We start from the raw sequence: 20,366 nt of genomic DNA, 5'->3' as shown, positions 1-20,366 counted from the left end.
CCTAGGTTAAATTCCAGACATGTTCTCACTATGTCAAAGTAAGTTTTCTCCATGTATTCCAGTTTCCTCCTGACACCCTAAGACACATTGGCTGGATTAGCTGTTGTTCCTATATTGTCCTTGTGTGTGTGTCCTGTAGAGGATTGTGCGTCCTGCCTTGTCCTTCTGCTTCTGGGATAGACTCTGGGTTTTTGCACCCCTACCAGGAACAAGCTGCTTTCTGACATCTGGATAGATGAATAGGAATATGTTTTAGCAAAAAAAAGGTTGATATAAAGTAGTGTAACAGAAAAGTGGCAATATCCTTGAACTTGAACTTGAACTTTATTGCCATATGTAACCGGTACTGGTACAATGGAATTCTTACTTACAGAAAGTCTCTCGATTGTAAAACAAGTGTAAAAAACAAGACAAAGTGCAAACAGTCCATCAAGACAATGTACAAACAATAGACAATGTGCAAGTAAACATGTAGACAGTTTGCATAGGTAGTATACTAGCAAGATCTAAACATACAGTAATAAAATACCTAGCTGTTCATGTCCAACAGCCTGCCTCAACAGTTATCATTTAACTTTGACCTACAGTAAATATAAGTAAAGGAATTACATTTACACCTCTAATATGTTTTTAAGCTGTTCTGTTTAGTAATCATACCTATAGTAATATTTGTTAAACGAACTGCGACTTATCTTTGCCCTGTAGTATTAATGCAGAAATAAGATGGAGTTATGATGGCAGTGATCTATGTGGCTGTCTTGTTCTGCATGTGTTCATGCTTGTTCATCACTGTGATGCTTGTTTTAGGACTTAGTGGTGCTTTTGTTAGCAATGTTTTACGTGTCATTGTTACTTACACATGCCACATTATGTATCAAAAGAAATCGCACCAATCACATGACACGTATATTTTTGTATGTTGGAAGTACTCTTTCTGAAACTGTTTTCTTTTTTCTTTTTTTGTCAACTTTCTGCATTGGCAGAGCATCTTGGAATTGAATTTATGGGTATGGAACAATCATTCATTTTAATTTAGAAATTAAAAAGCTGCCTAGAATTTGTAGCACACTCCTTCACTTTCCTTTGAATGGTTGATCTAAAATGAAGCGCTAAATCAATTAATCTTTCTATCACTACATAAGCTAGCTGACTAGATAGGTTTCTCCTACTTACACTGTAGCTCCAACTCTCCTTACAACTGTAAGAGCTTCATTTTTTTCATTTTGCAGCACTCATTGTGAGCAAGTCCAGCTGGACACAGTCATTGTCCAGATTTACGTCAATATAAAAAATATTGCGTTATTCTGACTTGAAATCAGTTGCATCAGAGCCTCAACCTGTGTGTCTCCTGCAGATGTGGGTGTATGAGTCAATGTTTTTAACCTTGGAGTGAGTGTTTACACTTGGGGAAGAAGAGGAGTTATCTTGGCTGAAGATCCCTAATGCCCCTCAGGTCATAATATTTCTCCAAACATTGCAATGAGATAAACAACTTTGATGGCAAACAACTCTGAGACCAAGGCTGGTTCACTCAGGGAGCCAGGTGTCCCTGAGATGAAGTGCAATTGCACAGAAACTTTTTGTTAGGTAAACCATGTGTGGGAATCCCTGGAAACAAAACAGAGTGGCAGCAATAACATTTGAACATCTTTCGTTGTAAAAGTAAACAATTTTCCCACTAAAATTAAATTATTTCCTCATGCTTGGAAAAACGCTGCAGATGCACCTTCAAGCAGACCCTTTTCAGTGGCTGCCACACATGTGGTGCAGAAGACTTCTCGGAATTGGTGTCTTCACCAAGAGCAATGCTGTCACATGTACAGTATGACGACAGCTGATGAAAAATGTTCTCTCTCTTTTGCAGATTTGCAGATTAGCTGTTTTGTTTTACATTCCCACTAATGATAATTATATGAAACTGACAAAAAGTGTACAACAGAACCCACGTCAGATTTGGAAGAAAGGGAGATAGCTGTGTTCCGCAATTTGCATGATTAAGACATCTGCATTTTTCCAGAGAGCATACAGCAGAGCTATCATGTCCAAAAATGACTAGCACAGTTCAAACTGTGCGCCAGGTCACAATCCTGCATGAATCTGGCCATGACAGATGATTAAAAGTGCAATTTAGTCAGATGTCAACAGACATCTGAAATTATATTTTGAATGAAAGCCTATGTAGCATGTGCAGTGCGCACAGGGCATACACAGTCTTGCTTAATTTTGTTAATTAAGTTCAATTCCTGTGAATATTCATGTATTTTAGTAATATTACATAAACATTATTGGGAAAGGTAAGTTATTAAATTATTCTCCTTGTTTTCCTGGCTGCATTTCAAGGAATGTTTAAAAAATCCCAAGGCAAAGAATTTAAAATACTTTCAAGATTGCTCATTAACCCATGAAATGTAGATTATTGAAATTTCCCTTTAGGTTTTAAGACAAACTGTAATGGAAAAGGTTAATGTTTTAAATATTCTGGTATACAGTATATCAAGGTCAAATTGTACGTACGTGCATACCTGATTAACAGCTGCAATTATCTCCTTTTTATTTTAATTACAGATATAATGACATAATAACTGCTATGCAAACACTAGCAAATAATGGGTTCCAGACACAGAGAGAAACTAATGCACATCTTGCACATGCATGATGAAGTCAAGCATAGCCTATACTAGTCCAAAGAAAGATGTGCTGCGTTTCTTCAATTATTAAAGATTTTTGTGAAAATCAAACATACAATTTCCCAAAATATTTGCTTTGAAGATCAGGCCAAGCACCTCCCTAAAATGTTTCCTCCAGTGTAAACAGTATGAGTGAAAGCGTCCATTTTTCTGTCTACTAAGCACTGTACAGTTTTAATGTACAGCCCACCAACTGCACCATGAATTGACCCTGACAAGCTCTGATTTTACCTGACACTTACGTACCTTGCCTCATTCAGTGAGGAAAGGAAAAATAGAAAATGAGTGCTGCTAATAGAAAAGCAAAAAACATTTCTTGTGCTTCAGTGGAAGTCTTGAACATCTTTTGCCAGTTTGCTTTAATTTCTGCTTTCTTCAGTGTCCCTCTCTCTGTCCTCTTCTATAACAAGCATGCTATGCCAGGCTAACAGTTAACGTTGCTCACTGTGGCCATACCCACCTTGTCAGACCCTGCCATCACTCCCCGCTCTTGCTTTTGTCTTCTTTTACTTCTTTCCCTTGTCCAATCTCTCGTCTTCTTGTTGCTGTTATTTACATTCACAGGTTGTTTTACAAAATCTGCCGAAAATAGTTACAAAATTAGCAACGATTCAAATTCTGTTTTTTTTTTTTGTTTTTGTTTATATTTGTTTGTTGGAAAATTGAAAAAGTTTTGTTCTGTTTTGGACACTTTAACCCTGATGCCTTTGCAAACAGCTTTGGGAGTTGCCCAGATATGACCGTGGCAGCACTCCTCAGTTATCTATTTAACTGATGATTGTTCAATGGACTGGCAAGGTGCAGCACTAACAGTATTATTGGCTACCTTTGCTCTCTACAGTTTGTAAACGCCTTAACATTATTTTTGCAACTCCAGTATCTGACTGTCTAAGACAGTCTTAGAAAAAGATATTCTGACAATACATACAGTACGTCATTCTATGCAGTCGACAGCTGAGCTTGCAGGTACGCTTTAGGACCTTTGTTGTTGCAAATGCTCATTTTTAAATCACTCCTCAATAAAGTGGATATTCACTGATCTATTCTCTGAACCAACATGTTTCAAAGGTTGCAAGGGTTAAAAAGTCCGCCTGTTAGTTTTAAATTTGTAATGTGTATATACAGTATACAGAGTATACATTGAGCCTTGTTAGAGGGTACCTATTCTTACAGTAACACTGTTCCTAAATGAAAAAATTGAAGAATTATCTTCCAAAACTTGAAAGAAATCATTTTTATGAAATAGAAATATTCTATATTATATTTTTAGCTAAATTATATTGATATGATAAAAGTGGTGCTGTTCAGATTTGGGACTAAAAATGGGAACAAATTAATCTGACAATAAATAAACTCAGACCAAATGCTGAAAATATGAAGTACTGTAAAACAGAAAAGCAGACCAGTTTGGCTATGGTATTTGAAGTTATTATTTATGAAAAGGATGACTGCTTTGTGGCCTTATTATATGTACAGTTAATTCTGTACCTTCTGATTCTTACTTTACAGAACCTTCAGACTGCTGAGAACTTGTGATGACTTTTTCAGCTATTTCAAAATTGTTCAGTTTTATTTCAATTCAAGTAATTCTTTACAGGAAACTGCTGCATCTCTTGAAATTAAATAAAACCTCTCTGAATTTTAGTCACTCCCTTATTTTTTAAATTTCTACCAATGAGCAGGATCTTTTGATATCTTTGTACACATTACCATAATGCACGTAATTATCCTTTCAGATTGATTAAATAATGAAACAGCAAAACATAAATTAACTTTCACTACTTACACATAGTGATATGACTCACAAATAGTGTCTCCTTTACAAGGATTAGAGCAAGTCAACCTTGAAAAGCAACTTAAAATGAGCACGAAAGCTGAAGGGCAGCTTTACTAATCGCTAAATTATTAATTAAGGAGAAGATTAACTATTTCAGTCACTCAGCAATGTGAACATAGGAATTAAACGTTTAAAGAAAATAATTACAATAGAATAAAAAGCAACAATAAAACAAGTCAATAATACAGGCTTTACAATTCTCTTACACATTGTAACAGGAGAAAACCTTTGTAATCTACTTAGACCTAAACTAAACTCTTCACAAAGCTAATTCAGTAGCTTAATTATTTGAACTTTGCAACATTAGTCAGCATCACCACATGTAATTTCTGTTTTCAGAAGGAATACTCCACACAAATTCATGATACAAGAATGTACATGTTATATACACATAGATTTTATGACTATGATTGTATACATAATTGAATATATAATTTCCAGTGTTCACAACACTTGATATAGCCATATAACACATAACACATTTCAAAATATCCTAATCACATGCAAATTCTCAGCTGTCTAAAGGTTAACTAATTATTAAAAATTGTACTTCGCCACTACCACGTGGTGTACCGTACCTGATATTTTCATCTTATGCAGGATGTTCTTAGTCTAATTTTAAGAGTAAACCTAAAATAGAAGAAAGCATGAAATGTAAAAACAAAATAATCTTTTTCAGTTACTGTACATACAATGCTATTCAAAATGTATAACACTGTCCTGAGTCCTAATTTGAAATACTTCAAATAAATTACCTTGTGAAATATTAACAAGGGTGTTTTGGAAAGCTTTAAAGCTATTGAAGAAGGAAGCTACATGTTTTGTTGAATATAACATCACATCATTCTACAGTGCCTTTTGCAGGTAGCTAGTAATTGATATAAAAAATTTAAAAGTCAAGTATATTTGCTGTCATCACTTTTTACTATGTATTTTATACATACTGTATATTGTGAAATCCACTTGGTTGAGATTACAACACAAATGAGTTTCCTTCTATTGTGGCATTAAAACTTTTCAAATCCCCTTTGCTACATATTTCAGCATAATCCTGTAACTACTGTGCAAAAGGTTTAGTGACAAGCATGGGAGGAAAAACACAGTGTGTACTAAAATATAAACATATTTTTAAACTGTGACAGATCATGTCATTTTTCCCTCTTGCTTGTTATTAAACATCACAAGCTCCTGCTCTGGAAGCAAGAGGCTGGGCAGAGGCCAGCAAGGTGCCAAGTCAAGTGGACAGTGCAAGGAGGCTGGAGCAGTGCAGGACACTGCCAGTGTGTTGCGCTGAGTTTCTAACAGGCTCCCTGTGTGGCTGTTTCCAGAGGCCGAGGAGCTGTACCAGAAGCGAGTGCTGACAATCACTGGGATATGTGTGGCTCTGCTCGTCGTGGGGATTGTGTGTGTGGTCGCTTACTGCAAAACCAAGTAAGTCATTTCTGCGCGTGCAGTCATGTTTCTTTGAAATCTGTTAGCCATCTGGTTTGGTCTTAAACTGAGTTTCTCCAGCTCTGTCCATGTTCTTGATTTCATTTCTTACGGTAACATACATGGGAGAGACATTGCTAGCTTTTACTAATTTTAAGAAGGAAAAACTCCTATATTTCTGTTTTTTTTTATTTACATTTTATTTTTTTTAATTGCATATGACACAGGTCACCATGTGTATTTAACAAGTTTAATTACCAGCACCAATTACTTTTTTTCTCACAAGTACTGTAAGTATATGAAGTGTAGGGACTGCAGTGGTTGATTTTAGGCCAGAGTAACCCCCATCTAATATTCCGTCATAAGCTCTGTGAAGTAATAGAATAAATGCCATGTTTTATTTGGCAAATTTCTTGAACCAAAGTCACTATGAAAAGTAAGAGTGCAAAAAGTACTTTTGAAGAGTTGGCAGCAGTTTGAATGAAGCTGAACATAAAAAAACTATGTGCATGAGTATTTAGCAATGGAGATGAAAAAGTTCAGAGAAATGCCTTTTTCACAGTGGGCTACAGTGATCTCTTTATCACAAAGTTCTTTTGGGAGTGAAGCTCTAAATGAAAAAGCTTTACATAAAAAGTTGGAAATATTTCCAATAAAATAACTAGGCTGATAATAATTGATAGTTAAATTGACCCACCAGCTGATAATAATAATAATAATTGCTTACACTGATATAGTGCTTTTCTGGACACTCCACTCAAAGCGCTTTACACTTCCACCACCACCAATGTGCAGCCCCACCTGGATGATGTGACGGCAGCCATAGTGCGCCAGAACGCTCACCACACATCAGCTATTAGTGAGGAGGAGAGCAGAGGAATGAAGCCAATTCATAGATGGGGATTATTAGGAGGCCATGATTTGTTTTCAGAGTGTACAGTAAAAATCATTATTTGGTTGCATTTCCCTTTGATGCATTTATTGCATGAAGTCTGCATCTTATAGAGCACACCAAAACCTTTGCATGATCATTTTATTTGCTTTGCCAACTCTTTAGTGCAGCCAGTTTGATTTTTGTGCCTATTCATATAGTGTTTTCACTTTTTTCTTTGGTGTGTAAATTGCTGCTTTATTTAAGTCTGGAAATTGATTTGGTCTGTCTCAAATTTTCCACTTTTATTTTCTCTTGAAAAATTTCTTTGGCATTGGCCACATGTTTTGAATCACTGTCACGCTACAGTACATGGTAAAGCACCATCCAATCATATTGGAAGCACTTTCTTCTAGATAAGCAGACAAGGTGTTTCTGTAAATTTCGGAATTCGTTCTGCTTCTATCATTAGTTACATTATCAGTAAACATGAGTGAGTCAGGTCCATAAGTATCTATTCATGCCCATGCCAGGCTATACTTCACACATAAGGTTTTGTTCTTTGGAATATATGTGGTTCCTTTCTTTCCCATCTGTCCATAAAACCTTTTTTCAGAACTCTTCTGACTCAACTTAGTACCTCATGACGGTATATGCACCCCCATGCACACTGCTAATCATATTCAAAAGTGGATTCATGAACGCCAGGATAAAGCCAAACTTCTTCCATGGCCTCCCCCATCACCAGCTCAAAACATCACTGAACCTTTAGGGGATGTTCTGAAATGTAGAGTCCAGAGTAGATTTCCACCTCCTTCACCTCTCACACAACTGGAGGCTTTTCTTCCTGAAGAATGGTTCAACATCCCACTAAAAACAGTTCAAAACTAGAGTAAGGATTGAAGCTGTTCTGAAAGCAATGGGCATCCCAACTCCTTATTATAAAAACATCCTCATATTACTTAGTGTTTCCATTATTTTGTCCACTGCCTGTAGTGTAAGGGCCTAGGCATTCACTGCTGTCTCTAGAACATATGGTACTTATATTATATCGCAGGCTAGAATGCTACACTTAAGCACTTATGATTTTGTATCAATAAATTTTAAACTTTCATTTCAAAACCAGTATTATTTTATTATATATAAATAGTAGTATGTTATCAGTTTTACTTTTATTATTTTAATAGTATTATTTTCAATGAAAACCTATTGTGTTATTAATAGTCTGAATGATGTAAAGTACATCAAAAGAAGTTGTAATCCAAAGATAAATGGTGTGTCATTATAGCTGCTCAGTATCGTATAAATGTCCATTTGCAGTGCATTTCATAGTAAAAAGGCTCCCTTGAGAATATTTCTCAGTATACTGCGAATAATGTAATTAAGGATGCTTCTTTATTACTGTAGACATTTCTAAGATATTTTCATTCTAAGTAGCTGTAGGCTATTGGGCACAGTGTTTAAGCACATATTTTTACTGCCACGTTAAGGAGCCAAAGAGGTCATATACAGCTTGTAAAGTCATTTTGTCACCTGTGCTCATGAGCAAACTGTAAGGTTAAGCATGGATCTGCTGACTCAAGTAGTATGGTTTTGCAAAAAACAGTTAGAAATTAACTAGAAATGTGTTTTACTAGTAAATAAAACACAAATATTTCAGATTAATTAATGTTTATGATTTTTCATCTAAGCGATGTAAAATCTTCTGCTGTAGGCAGATCTGCAGTGTACAGGTGTGAATCTACTGTAGATAGTGTTGAAAACTTGATACATGGCAGTATTTCTGCCAGTGTGAATATGAATCATATAGTATAAGGGGGTTCTCCATTGCTTCAGAAATATAAATAATTTTAAGCCTTGACATGCTTATTTAATTATTTTAAAACAGATCAATTTCATGTCAGACAAAATTATATCTGTATATTTAATATTGTTACTTTATTCTAAATAAAGTATTTTAAATGATTTAAATGCATGATTATTTTCTTTCATTTAAGCAATAAAAATTGACAACACTGAGTTCATGCAGTATGGTTTTCCGTGGGCTTAGATGACTAAATGTCTCAATGTGTGTTTTTTTCTGCAGGAAACAAAGAAAGAAAATGCATAACCACCTGAGGCAGAATATGTGCCCAGATCACCAGAACAGAAACCTGGCAAACGGGCCGAACCACCCAGGGCCCGGCCCTGGTCCTGAGGAGATCCCCATGGTGGATGTGAGTGCACACAGCCTCGTGTCCGGCCACAGCCACGATCACCAACTCCATCAGCCTTCATGGTGATGGTGATGGCGATGGTGGTGGTGATGACAATGATGATAGTGATGTTGATGATGATGATGATGGTGATGATAGAGGTGATTGTGATGATGACCATGATGATTTACTACATGCTTTACCATCTATCTTGTATTCAAGGTTTTTTATTTTCGTTTTTTCATTCTATTAAGATCACTGAATTGACAAAACGAAAAAGGAATGAAGGATTAATTCATTAATTATCATGTAAATGTGGCCAAATACACGCAAAATCTGGGACCAGTGCCCCTGTATATCAAAGAAGGTACAATCAGGAAACATGGCTGTCACTTCTGCTATTAAGATTGTAATTGAAAATGGTGATTTTTGTGTCACAAACACACACTGAATAAAATATATTTTATTGATGTTTGGTCTCTAACAGTTGTCCCTCTAACAGATATCCCTGTTAAACAGTAAACGCTACTGTAAATACAGAACAAAGAGGTGAAGTGAGTTAATTAGGTGTTTGCATTAGGAAGATACATTTGAGGATTCAGGGGATTCAATCTTGTTTTATCCTTCCTCAGTCTGAAAAGACGGTGAAATGGAGCAGCAGAAACCCCCTACCTTAGCCATTAGGGTTATTTTGTGTCTGTTTACATATATTTTTAATCAGTCAGTGTGAAGGATGCTTAAACAGGATTTTACAAATTTAGTGAGAAGTAAAATTGCACTCTGTTTAGTATACAATTCAAACAACAACACAACTGCATGCTCGTCAGCTAGCAATTATATATTGAATTCCTAATGAGAGCTTCTTTCCCAACCATCATGATGATTATGCATTATGTAAATTATGCATAATATGTGCCAAATTGTGTCTGTCTTCAGCTGTTTTATTTAATTTAAGCAGTCTTTCATGCTTAACACATCTACTTTGTGGCACCTTAATTAAAATGTGTCCTGAAAGAATCACTAAAATGAAATACAGGAGATAAAAAATGGAGTGTAAAGATCTCTGGACATAAGGTTGAATTGAGGGATCTGATGAGATGAGATTCCACAGCAATGTTAGTGGGTCTATCCTCTTACTTAAACATAATGTGCAGGTTAAATTATTGTAATCCCTTTGGACATGTTTTACACAATTAATAAGCCACATACTGTAGAAAAGAGAATATGTACAGTACCTTACATTTATTGATTACACATTGGTTACTTTGTTAATCAGGAAGTCAAGTAAATCAGTGGTCAAAAACTTTGGTTTTCCTTATTTGTCTGTTTTCACTGAGGTTTCATACAATGTTGTAACACCAAAAAACATTAAAAAAACTATTTTAAAAACAGAGGTCTCCCGATCTAGTGGTGCTTTATTTAAACCCAGATCTTGTGTTAATCAGACAAGTTACTGGTTTACAAATAATATGAACTTCAGTTCCCGGTCGAAGATGTCTAGGAAGGCAGGTAGAATGGGTTTGTACAGGACTGAAAATCATGTGCTCGGCAGATCTGCACACATCGTGGACAGCTGGGCTTCCCACATGCCGTGTATTTCTAAAATTCAGCTCAAGCTTATTTCCAATTTAAAAATGCATATGCTGTACAGTAAGAAAAAACCTTTTTCAAAAGTGTGAAATTTTCCAAAACCATTTATTCCACCTCAGCTTTTGCCATTAGATTTCCACTTATTTTTGCAACTTCCTGTTAAGGCACAGTTTATGAATGGGGTAACTGAATTGAGCACCAGTCCTGGTCAGGTCGATTTACAATGACAACCTGGCTAGCTGGAGACCCATTTATACAGGAGGGTACATTACTGGAGTGATCTGACTGGACACTTGCTTGAGAAGACAACAGAAGTACCTGATTTGAACCTGCAGCCTTGCAGTTACAAGCCCAGAATATCAACCTCTAATCCACACTGATGTCCACATGATTGCTGTTGCAGACTTTTAAGTGGTTTTCAAGGTACATTAAAGGAGGGCCCATGCTGTGAGCATGTGTCATTGTGTTACAGTTTTCAAAACGAAAGTCATTGCTCTGTGCCCCATGAGAAGGAATAAGGTAAATGGATGAGTTTGCGTGCACTTCCTTCTAATTGTCTCATCAGGGTTCTCTTTCTCTTGCAGTACATTTCCAAAAACGTTCCAGCCACTGACCGGGTGATTCGTCACGAGGCAGAGACTTCGTTTTCTGGCAGCCACCCCTCCTCCACGTCTCATCACTCTTCAACAGCTACCAACACATCCAGTCACAGGTAATGTATTCATCTTCAGGAATTCAGGGCTTGCATGGAAATGTCTAATCTATAATTAAACAGTCATAGCTGCCTCGGTGAGAATTACAAGAGCTTAAGATCTGTAACTCTGGTAATTTCTGGTACAGAGAATAATTCTGCCATTATATAGCAGTGAATGTCAGTGAAGACACATGATGTGTATTTATTTTTGTTGTTACCTTTCAGCTACATTTTATGCAATATTCTAGTCATCACCTTCAAGATCGGGGGATTCTTATTCCCCCAACTTCTCCAGCAAAAATATTATCCAGATACAGTATTCTATAGAGTGCTATATGTATATACTTAGAAACATTAGAAATGCAACAAATAAAAAGCATTTGCTGTCTTGTTAATGCCTCTCAGTATCTTATAAATATGGACTTGTGATGCTCACAGTTGAATTTTAATGGTGAGCTAAACTAGATTATACTTTGAAACTGTAATGTGGACTGTCAACTGGAACTTCAAAAACAAGACCTTTTTGTTATATGAAATATAGCACTCTTGTAATTCAGCTTTACTTTAACACCTTTGTTGTAGAATGTAATTGTCCATGCTTTTTATTAGAGATATTTGCAGTTAAGCAGTACCGCATATATTGCCATTGCCGGGACTGACGCTGCCCAGATACATTGTGGTTTGACTCAGAACTGCAGACCTACAAAGACCTACATGTGAGAAACAGAGAACTCCTATTGTTTTTGAGACCACGTAACCTGCATTTGTGGTGAACCAGGGCTGTAACACTCCAGCATGTCAGTTTGAATGGTTACTTTTGGTTATTCACAGCCTGATTGGAAAAGTCATAAATATCACACCTTGCTTTGTAGGTCTACATGCGCAAGCAGTGGTCAGTATGCTGTTATGAGGTGTCACAGTCCTCTTGCTTTCCTGTGCAGACATGAAGACCGCACTTGGAGCTTGGACAGGACGGAGAGTGTTATTTCAGACTCACATTCTGGCATGATGTCATCCTCAGTGGGGACCAGTAAATGCAACAGTCCTGCCTGCATCGAAGCTCGGGCGCGGCGTGCAGCACACTGTGGCATTACTGACCCCCGCCGCCCCATGATGCAGTACAGGGACTCCATCGACTCACTGAGAGACTCACCACACAGTGACAGGTGGGGAACACACTCTGGCGCATCATTTAACCCTCTATGGTACTGAAGTTATTTTGATGTATACATTAAGACATTCTTTTGACACTGAGGAATGCTTTTGAAAGGTTTAATAGCAATTCTGTTCTTACATAGGGAATCCTTCAAGAGGTAGGACAAACCCCTTAACCCTTAACCCCTGTTCTCACAACAAGGCAATTGTTCCCTCAGTACCAAGTCTGGATTAATCTGCTTACCAAACAAATACCATAATATTATGTGATTTGTCTGTAGCTGTTGTAAAACAGACAACAGACTATGGATTCAAGTTGATGATCGTATAGTTAGGGCATGCAATTTTGGAAAAAACCCACAGCTGTGTGAGAAGCCTGATCGGTTCCGGGTTCCTAATGAATACCAAAGACAGGGACATATGTCACTGGCAGAATTGATTTCCTTATTTCTGCCACAGTCACTTCAAGGTACCGGTCCTCAGTGCTCTACACTTTGCAAAACCAAGGAAAGTGGTGATGAGTGATCGGACCACACTGCAGCACGTCAGGTCTTAGGCTCTGTTGCTTAAGTAGTAGGGATATTTTCATGTGTCATGACCCCTGATCATTATATTATTTATACAATTTATTTATTTTTGTTTCAATTTATTAGATTTAATCATCTTTTCTGAAAACTTTTGATCCCACTGTCTGAATTTTGGGATACAATTACTAAACGGCATACCACACCATCCAGGCAGCCAAAAGTCTCTCTAAAAAAAGTTGCAGACAGAACCAAATTATCACTCGTCTTAAAGCTGACTTATGCCAAAAAATCCAGCACTGAGTGTAAAAAGTATGTAAGTAGTGTGGGAATACTAATCCGAACCCTAACTGGGGTTTCACACGTGCTATTCCACAGTATCTCACTGAAGCCCATCAGTCATTGGATTTTGAAATGTTCCCCATACCCACGAGTATGAGTGTAAAACAATCAAAACCGTTGATAAAAGCTCTTGCAAATGTATTAAATTCAATAAACTTTTCTAACTTTTGATTTCACTGACACCAATGTGCAGCATCGTTTCACAAAGTTTACTTTTCTTGAGCAGATCAGTACACCACCACTATTACTCACCATAAAGCATTGTTGGATGTGGATATGGTAAAGCACCCATTTCAAAAAATAGCCTAAAGGTCTCTGTAGAAATGTCGGTTTTAGTCCAAAGGCTCAATAGAAATTGTACGGTATTGCTCTATTGTCACTGATACTACAGTAAATCATTGGCACGCACTATGGCAAGCATTTGATGACTTAAAATTAAGATTAAAAATAAAATCAGTTCTGTATTTTCTATATTAAAGCCTTAGACTAAATTAACAGGTTCACTCTACAAACATATGAAGTATGAAAATGCCTTTGCACTTTGCAGTATGCATTACCACTTACAGTACTTAAAAAATACTGAAGTTATATTGGAAGGAAACAGCATTTGAGTTTGAGGTCTCAATGTTAACCTTATCACTAAAATGTAGCAGACCTAAAGCAGTCAACTTACATCCTGCTGTTCTAATTGTTTTTTTTTTTCACATTTTTCTTTTTATTTTACATTTGCAATTAAATCTTTCAAATGCATAGATTTTAATGTGTATATTTAAATACTCACAGTACCATAGAATACAGGGGGCAGCAATGTAGATCTGATGGTCAGATTTGAATGCTTTAGCAGGTGTGATCTATTAATCTATTAAGTTTCTGTTTTCTTAAAACATGTGAAGTTGTCTGTGTTGTTCTTGTTCTCCCATGTCAGTTAAACTGTGCATCCCACGGGAAATTGCCGCCGCAAGTAAAAGGAAGTCACAGAGCTAAGTAGTATGTTTTCATATTGTGCTAAGAAAAGTAATTTAGGAGCATGAAGGTGCCACAATGTCCTTGGGAACAGGGCAGGTGAAAACCTAAATAACTGAAAGAGAACTTAATAAACACTACCGAGGCACTCTGAAAGATGACTTCAAAGGATGTGCACTTACTGGCCACGACCCTGTATTGGATAAAGAGGTTAGAAAATGGATGGATGGGTTTTTCCAGACAGGAAATGCATGAGAAGTCTGTCTTATGCTCTTCAGGCAAAACAGAGTTCATTTAAATGTGGGTTTTTGCTATTTTGATTATTGACTGTATCTGATTCATGTGCCACACCTTCAGAAATCTTGACGATTTCTAGTACAATTCAGCAAATGTGCTGGAACTGCTTTTAGGTCCAGGTGCCACAGAGGTAATGAGGACAGTCTATCTCTAAACAGAATACAATTGTGGGACAGGACAAAATCTTACTAGCAATTAAACTATAGGGAAATTAACCTCACACTTTGTTCAGCACTGGCTTCAACATACTTTGCTCTATATCCAAAGGTTTCTGTGTCTGTAAGTTAAGTTTTGAACTGAATTTTATTTAAGCCCCACAAATGTTTGGACCCAGTCAGCAGTGTTCTTTAGAGTTGAAATTAACCAATTACTGTACCGTACATCATTAACAATGTATGTTTTGCTCAGGGCTAAGATCTCTATAAATTTATTTTATTCTTATTCAAAATGTGTTTTAAAAAGATGTGCCTTTGGAATCATATCCAATTTTTCAGTGTTTTTTGAAACAATTATTCTTAATTGGGTCAGAAAATCTTTTTCTACCACAGTATCATTACAAAAATACTGAGTTGGCTGCTGAAGTACCAAAACATAAGAGCATTTTAAGCATCTTGTTTAGTAAATGTAAACACAAATGTGTTGCACATGATTGTGCAAAACACACCTTCTTTTGCAAGATATTTTAATTTTTAAAAAATCCTGAATCTTAAAATTGGTCTTCACCATTCTTTTGGCCCTACATCAGACATGTCTATCCCCATGTGTTGCAGAACACGGAGTCCCTTTTCCTGGTGCAGCTTGATAGGGAGTGACCAAGCACTGACGTGTGTCTAAAGCATGCAAAGTAACCTGAAACCTGCTCATAATGATAAGGAAGAAATGTGGTTCAAATAAACAGCATTTAAATAGCTAAACAATTTTTAGTAGAACACTACTACAGTAGCTTTGTACAACAGCAGTAGACATTTGTGCAGCTACTGTATCTCCACTCTATATGTTCAATATTGATATTAGTCAGTTTTCTGGATCCTTGCTTACCTGATCTTGTGGGCCTCTAAGGGAAGCCAGGTCCTTGGTCTGGCAAGTGGCAATGGAGTAGGATCTGGTGATCAATCTGTGTGCGTGATCCCTCTCTCGCAGGTACGTGTCAGCCCTGACGACACCAGCCCGCCTCTCACCTGTGGACTTCCATTACTCACTGCCTACACAGGTGCCTACTTTTGAAATCACGTCGCCCAATTCCAGCCATGCAGTTTCGCTGCCGCCCGCCGCGCCTGCTGCTTACCGCGTGGAGGACGACCTGCCCCTGCTGCGCCGGTACCAGGTGCCCCTGCAGGACATCCAGAGGCACGAGGCGTACCGGCAGCAGAGGTGCAGCTACCTGAACGACAGCACGGGCAGCCTGCCCTCTAGCCCCTTCCGGCTTGTGGAGGACGACGAGTACGAAACCACACAGGAGTACCTGTCCGCCCTCGAGCAACCAAAGAGAACTGTCAGCAACAGCAGGCGGTGGAGAAAATCCAAACTCAACGGGCACATTTCACAGCGCGGGGAGGCAATGCGGGACTACAGCTCGCGGAGCTGCGTGTCCGACAGCGATTCGGAGGAGGAGCAGGCGAGTGAAAGCACGCCTTTCTTGAGTATGCAGAACATGAACATGGTGGTGAACACAGAGCCGTCCACCATATACAGACCGGCTGACAGCAGGACTTATTATTCATCGGGCCGGCACAACACTCGTGGGAATTTACAGACCAGACTAACACACTCGAGGTCAAAACAAGACAATGCACCCCTTTAAAAACCAACCAACAAATATATATTATAGACCTGCACCTATAAGAAATATTTTTATTTTATATAACAGACAGATATTCTAAACAAATGAAATATTTATTTTCATTTTAGCAAAAGTTGTCTACTAGCTAACAGCAAAGACTTTTTTTATAGGGAAAACTCTATTTATATGTAAATTTTGATTTACAGCTTAAAAAAACGTGCCAATTTTTTCACGACTTAAAAAATAGAATAATATTGTGGTGCCTTTTGCTGTATGCTGATGCCAGAGTTCCAGTTGAGTTTTTTGTAGCCTTTCTAATATGAACTCATCATTTTTATAGACATTTTATTTCTGGATCTGTTATCTGGGATTTGTTTTCTGATTTGAACTGTATTATCCATAGATGTTGGTTAAGCTCTCATACAGTATAACTCACTTCTGCATAAAGTGTATGTTTACATGAAAAACAAATCACAGACATGTTTATCAGTTTTTATAATTCAAAGTTGACATTGTAAAGAATTGTGTTTATTTGGGTTGGAGGGAATGAGCATGTCATTTATTTAGTGTCAAACCAACAAGTGGTGTAATATTACGCTGCCCAAAATTGCAAGGGTTTCAACATAAACAGAAGAGAGCAGACGTGCAATGATGCCAGTCACTTCTCTGTCTAAAACTGCATGCTAATCTGGGTTGAGAAATGGAAGCATATTGCCATCATACCCTGCAGGTTATTTAGCTGTACATTACAGATAAGTGACAGTCTTGTTTTATGGTTGTGCTCTTTGCCAAAACTCATGGGCTGGTGTAGAGAAACCTCTCATTTTCATTGACTGCGGTCTGTGAAGTATTATCCTAAATTCTTTAAATCTTTGATCCCCAGTGCAAAAACATTAATAGTGGTTGCAATAGCGGAGCATGTGTCAGGGGCTTTCACTGAGGGTGCAGGTCCACCTTTAGCTGCGATCAGAACTTAGCCCTCTTACCGACAACTGGCACTAAATTCTCATGGGCATGATGAGACATTGCACAATTGCTCCTTCAGAAGGCTAACAAGCTGGTTGAGGCTCATGGGCAGTTTGGGCTGCTTCCCAGGCACCATCATGAGACTCCCAGGAGGGTTGGATTGACAGGACTCCTACTTCTCCAATGCAGATTCCAATTGTTATTTTATGATTAATCATTCCTTCTTACACAGAACGTGTGATAACTCATGTTAAGGCCTTCTTTGTAGAATCATACAAGTCCAGGCTGTGCAACATTGTCAATAATGCCAAAATATGCAAACATATTTATGTATATTTTTGTTTGTTTGTTTATTTGTTGACTTGACTGAATTATTATCACAAGTATTATGTCAGCAAGCCATTTTCTATTTCAAAACTTTTGGTAATACTTTAGTATTATAGTCCTCTGTGTGATTTTTAAATTCTGAAATGTTTAATGGATCTTGAGCTAGACTTCTGAAAATGCATTAGCCTGGTTAATTAGTTAAAAAAATACTCTCCCCTTCAGAGTTACAAAATAAATTATAGATTATATACATTATCTTTATTGTTATTACCATAAAGGTGTAAAAATTATGCAAGGTTGGATACCTTTGTTCTTTAACGTATATATGCAGATGTTTATTTTGTGTTTTCAGCATAAAGCCAACCTTTTCGAATATGTTAATAATCACAGTCATTAGCTAATATTCTTTGATCCATCTGGCTTTGCTGGCAGTAGCGTGTGACCAGCAATAACATCAGTTAAACAGTCGCATGAGAGTGACGAGCTGTGTCTGTGATCGTGTTGAAGCTTTCTGGTGGGACAGCTGCCAGAAACCCTCATCCATTCTCCATGGAGAGAAACAAAGGAAAACATAGAACTTTGTAGGTTTGCAATACTTCAAGAGGAGCATATTTTGGCATTGCATTTTTATATGTCATACAGGAAAATAAAGATGTAATGTGAAATATTATTAATAATTCTGCAACACAGTTTTCAGATCAAATCGATTGCAAAGGCGACTCTTTTGATTTAACAAAATAAAACCACAGTTCTCAGAACTAAGCATATAAGCAAGTCCTACTTAACTGCTTTAATGAGAGACACAGTGTTAATGGTGTAATGGTTCTATATCCTAGATTAGAAATTGTTTTCCTTTAATGTCTCATAGCAGAAATCCGGGATTTTAAATTTGTAACTTTTCTTTTCTGATTGAGTTGGATTTGATGCAATGAAGGCGGTGCTTCTAGTTAGTTCACATGTGAAAAAGCCCCATTTGGAATTCTTACTCTTTTATCCTGCAGGTTCTTTTATTTCTGTAGCTTGGCCCTTTTTAACAGAAGATCACCTCGTTTCTGCATGTCCTTGGCAATTCAAATAGATGGATGCATGGTGAAGTGGCAACTGAAAAGTTTTCCAGTTAGTGAAAGTGTATTTAATTTAACATCCAGCAATAAATCCCTTTTCTCATGTCCATTCTTGGAATATGCTAGAGATTTTGCGAGATTGTCTTAAATACTTGTAAAATAAAAAAGATATCAAACCACCTGTTCACATAAAAATAAATCTTTATTCATATCATTTTAATATAATCTCTTCGTGTCTATAAAGAAATACTTCATTTTCAACCAGCACCTGGGCTACATTGAACTTCACCATTACTCCATGGGATTATTAAAAAAAAACATTAAAGGTTGCTACCCCACTAAAAAATAAATGTCAGTACATGACATTTTCTACCCTTTCATTTGACAGTGTGCAGATGTTGCATATAGTGTCTTCTGTGATATACAAGTAACAGATCAAGTTTTTACTTTAGTGCAATACTGTAGGCCTATTATGGGTAAGAAGTCCAAAGAAAACATGCACTTAAGGTCCAAAAGCATGACTTCTTAATTGCACAGAGCAAAAAAATCAAGCAACTAACATGCAGTACTGTAAATGTAATATTTACATTTTTTTAAGAGGTATCCACCCTATGATAGACTGATGTTCTATCCAGGGTGTATCCTAGCTTGCGCTCATTGCTTGCTGGGATAGGCTCCGACCCTGAGCTGGATAAAGAGGTGAAAAAACGGATGGATTTTCATGAAATTGTTTACCTCAGTTTTAAACAAAAGTGGGTGAGGGTTCAAACTGTGATCTTGCATACTTACATCTAACTACATATAAATATTATGCTTCTTGCACATTTTGTTTTCACACCCCTCTTCCATCCCAACTTCACCCTTGCAGCAGCTCTCTGGCACATCCCTCATTCAAAGGGGTGCTCTACTCCTCAGCCAGTTTCAGCCCAGCAAACCTTGCTATTCCAATCACTCCTCTTCTCTGCCTTAATTAGATTTTTGACCAGACTACTGTATGTTGTTTGGCACACATGTTCAGGTCCCAAATCAAATACACTCCATTACAGTTGGGTTAGCCTTACTCACTGAAGGTTAGTTTTTGAAAGATGAAGACCTGTGTGTTCATCTTGGACTTTTCTTACTTGTGATCCCATGGAGATTTCACTTTGCTTGAAGGTGATCTCAGATCACATGAAAGAGAAAACTACTGCAAACCAAATATGATGCAATTTGTCGTCAAGTAATGAAATATGTTTGCAGCCATGTAATAACTCACATTTGTGGTAAAAGAGTGGTCACACAAAATTTACCTGATCTATGACAGCATTTTCTGATAATCAGATTAATTTAAAAATGCTTTAAGTTATTATTATTATTATTATTATTATTATTATTATTATTATTATTATTATTATTATTAACGTCTGTAGTTTATTAATTTTGAATGTGTTATGTTCTATACTGTATATCAAAAAAAACAATGCATTCTGGTAAATGAAACAATTGTAGTTTTGGGTGAATTCCATGATTGCTACAGTACAAAAACATCTTAAGAAGATGCCTGGCATGACTTTGCATGTGAAGCAGCCAATTTGAAGACTTCCACAGATGTATCGTAGAACTGCCCATTTGGAACTGCCCACTCTTGGAACACAGAGGAGTGA

At 37.1% G+C, this 20,366-nt stretch overlaps 1 protein-coding gene across 4 annotated transcripts in view; it reads left to right on the top strand.

The window, feature by feature from the left end:
* The window catches only part of LOC102693295 (pro-neuregulin-2, membrane-bound isoform), a 302,716-nt gene extending 283,785 nt beyond the window's left edge, over positions 1-18,931 (top strand). For 2 of the 4 annotated variants that reach the window (XM_006631957.3, XM_015349953.2), the window contains exons 6-11: positions 984-1,007; positions 5,853-5,955; positions 8,913-9,042; positions 11,196-11,323; positions 12,247-12,471; positions 15,727-18,931. In XM_006631957.3, coding sequence (XP_006632020.1) covers positions 984-1,007; positions 5,853-5,955; positions 8,913-9,042; positions 11,196-11,323; positions 12,247-12,471; positions 15,727-16,387 — 1,271 coding nt within the window. In that variant the 3' untranslated portion in view covers positions 16,388-18,931. The remainder of the gene's footprint in view (positions 1-983; positions 1,008-5,852; positions 5,956-8,912; positions 9,043-11,195; positions 11,324-12,246; positions 12,472-15,726) is intronic. The other 2 variants (XM_015349952.2, XM_015349951.2) reach the window with 1 other exon arrangement.
* The last annotated feature ends 1,435 nt before the right edge of the window (positions 18,932-20,366 follow it).

This window comes from Lepisosteus oculatus, chromosome 11 (genome assembly GCF_040954835.1).
Source record: "Lepisosteus oculatus isolate fLepOcu1 chromosome 11, fLepOcu1.hap2, whole genome shotgun sequence".
NCBI classification, from domain to species: Eukaryota; Metazoa; Chordata; class Actinopteri; order Semionotiformes; family Lepisosteidae; genus Lepisosteus; species Lepisosteus oculatus.
The sequence above is the reverse complement of the archived record's forward strand: the minus strand, read 5'-3'. Positions and strand labels throughout refer to the sequence as shown.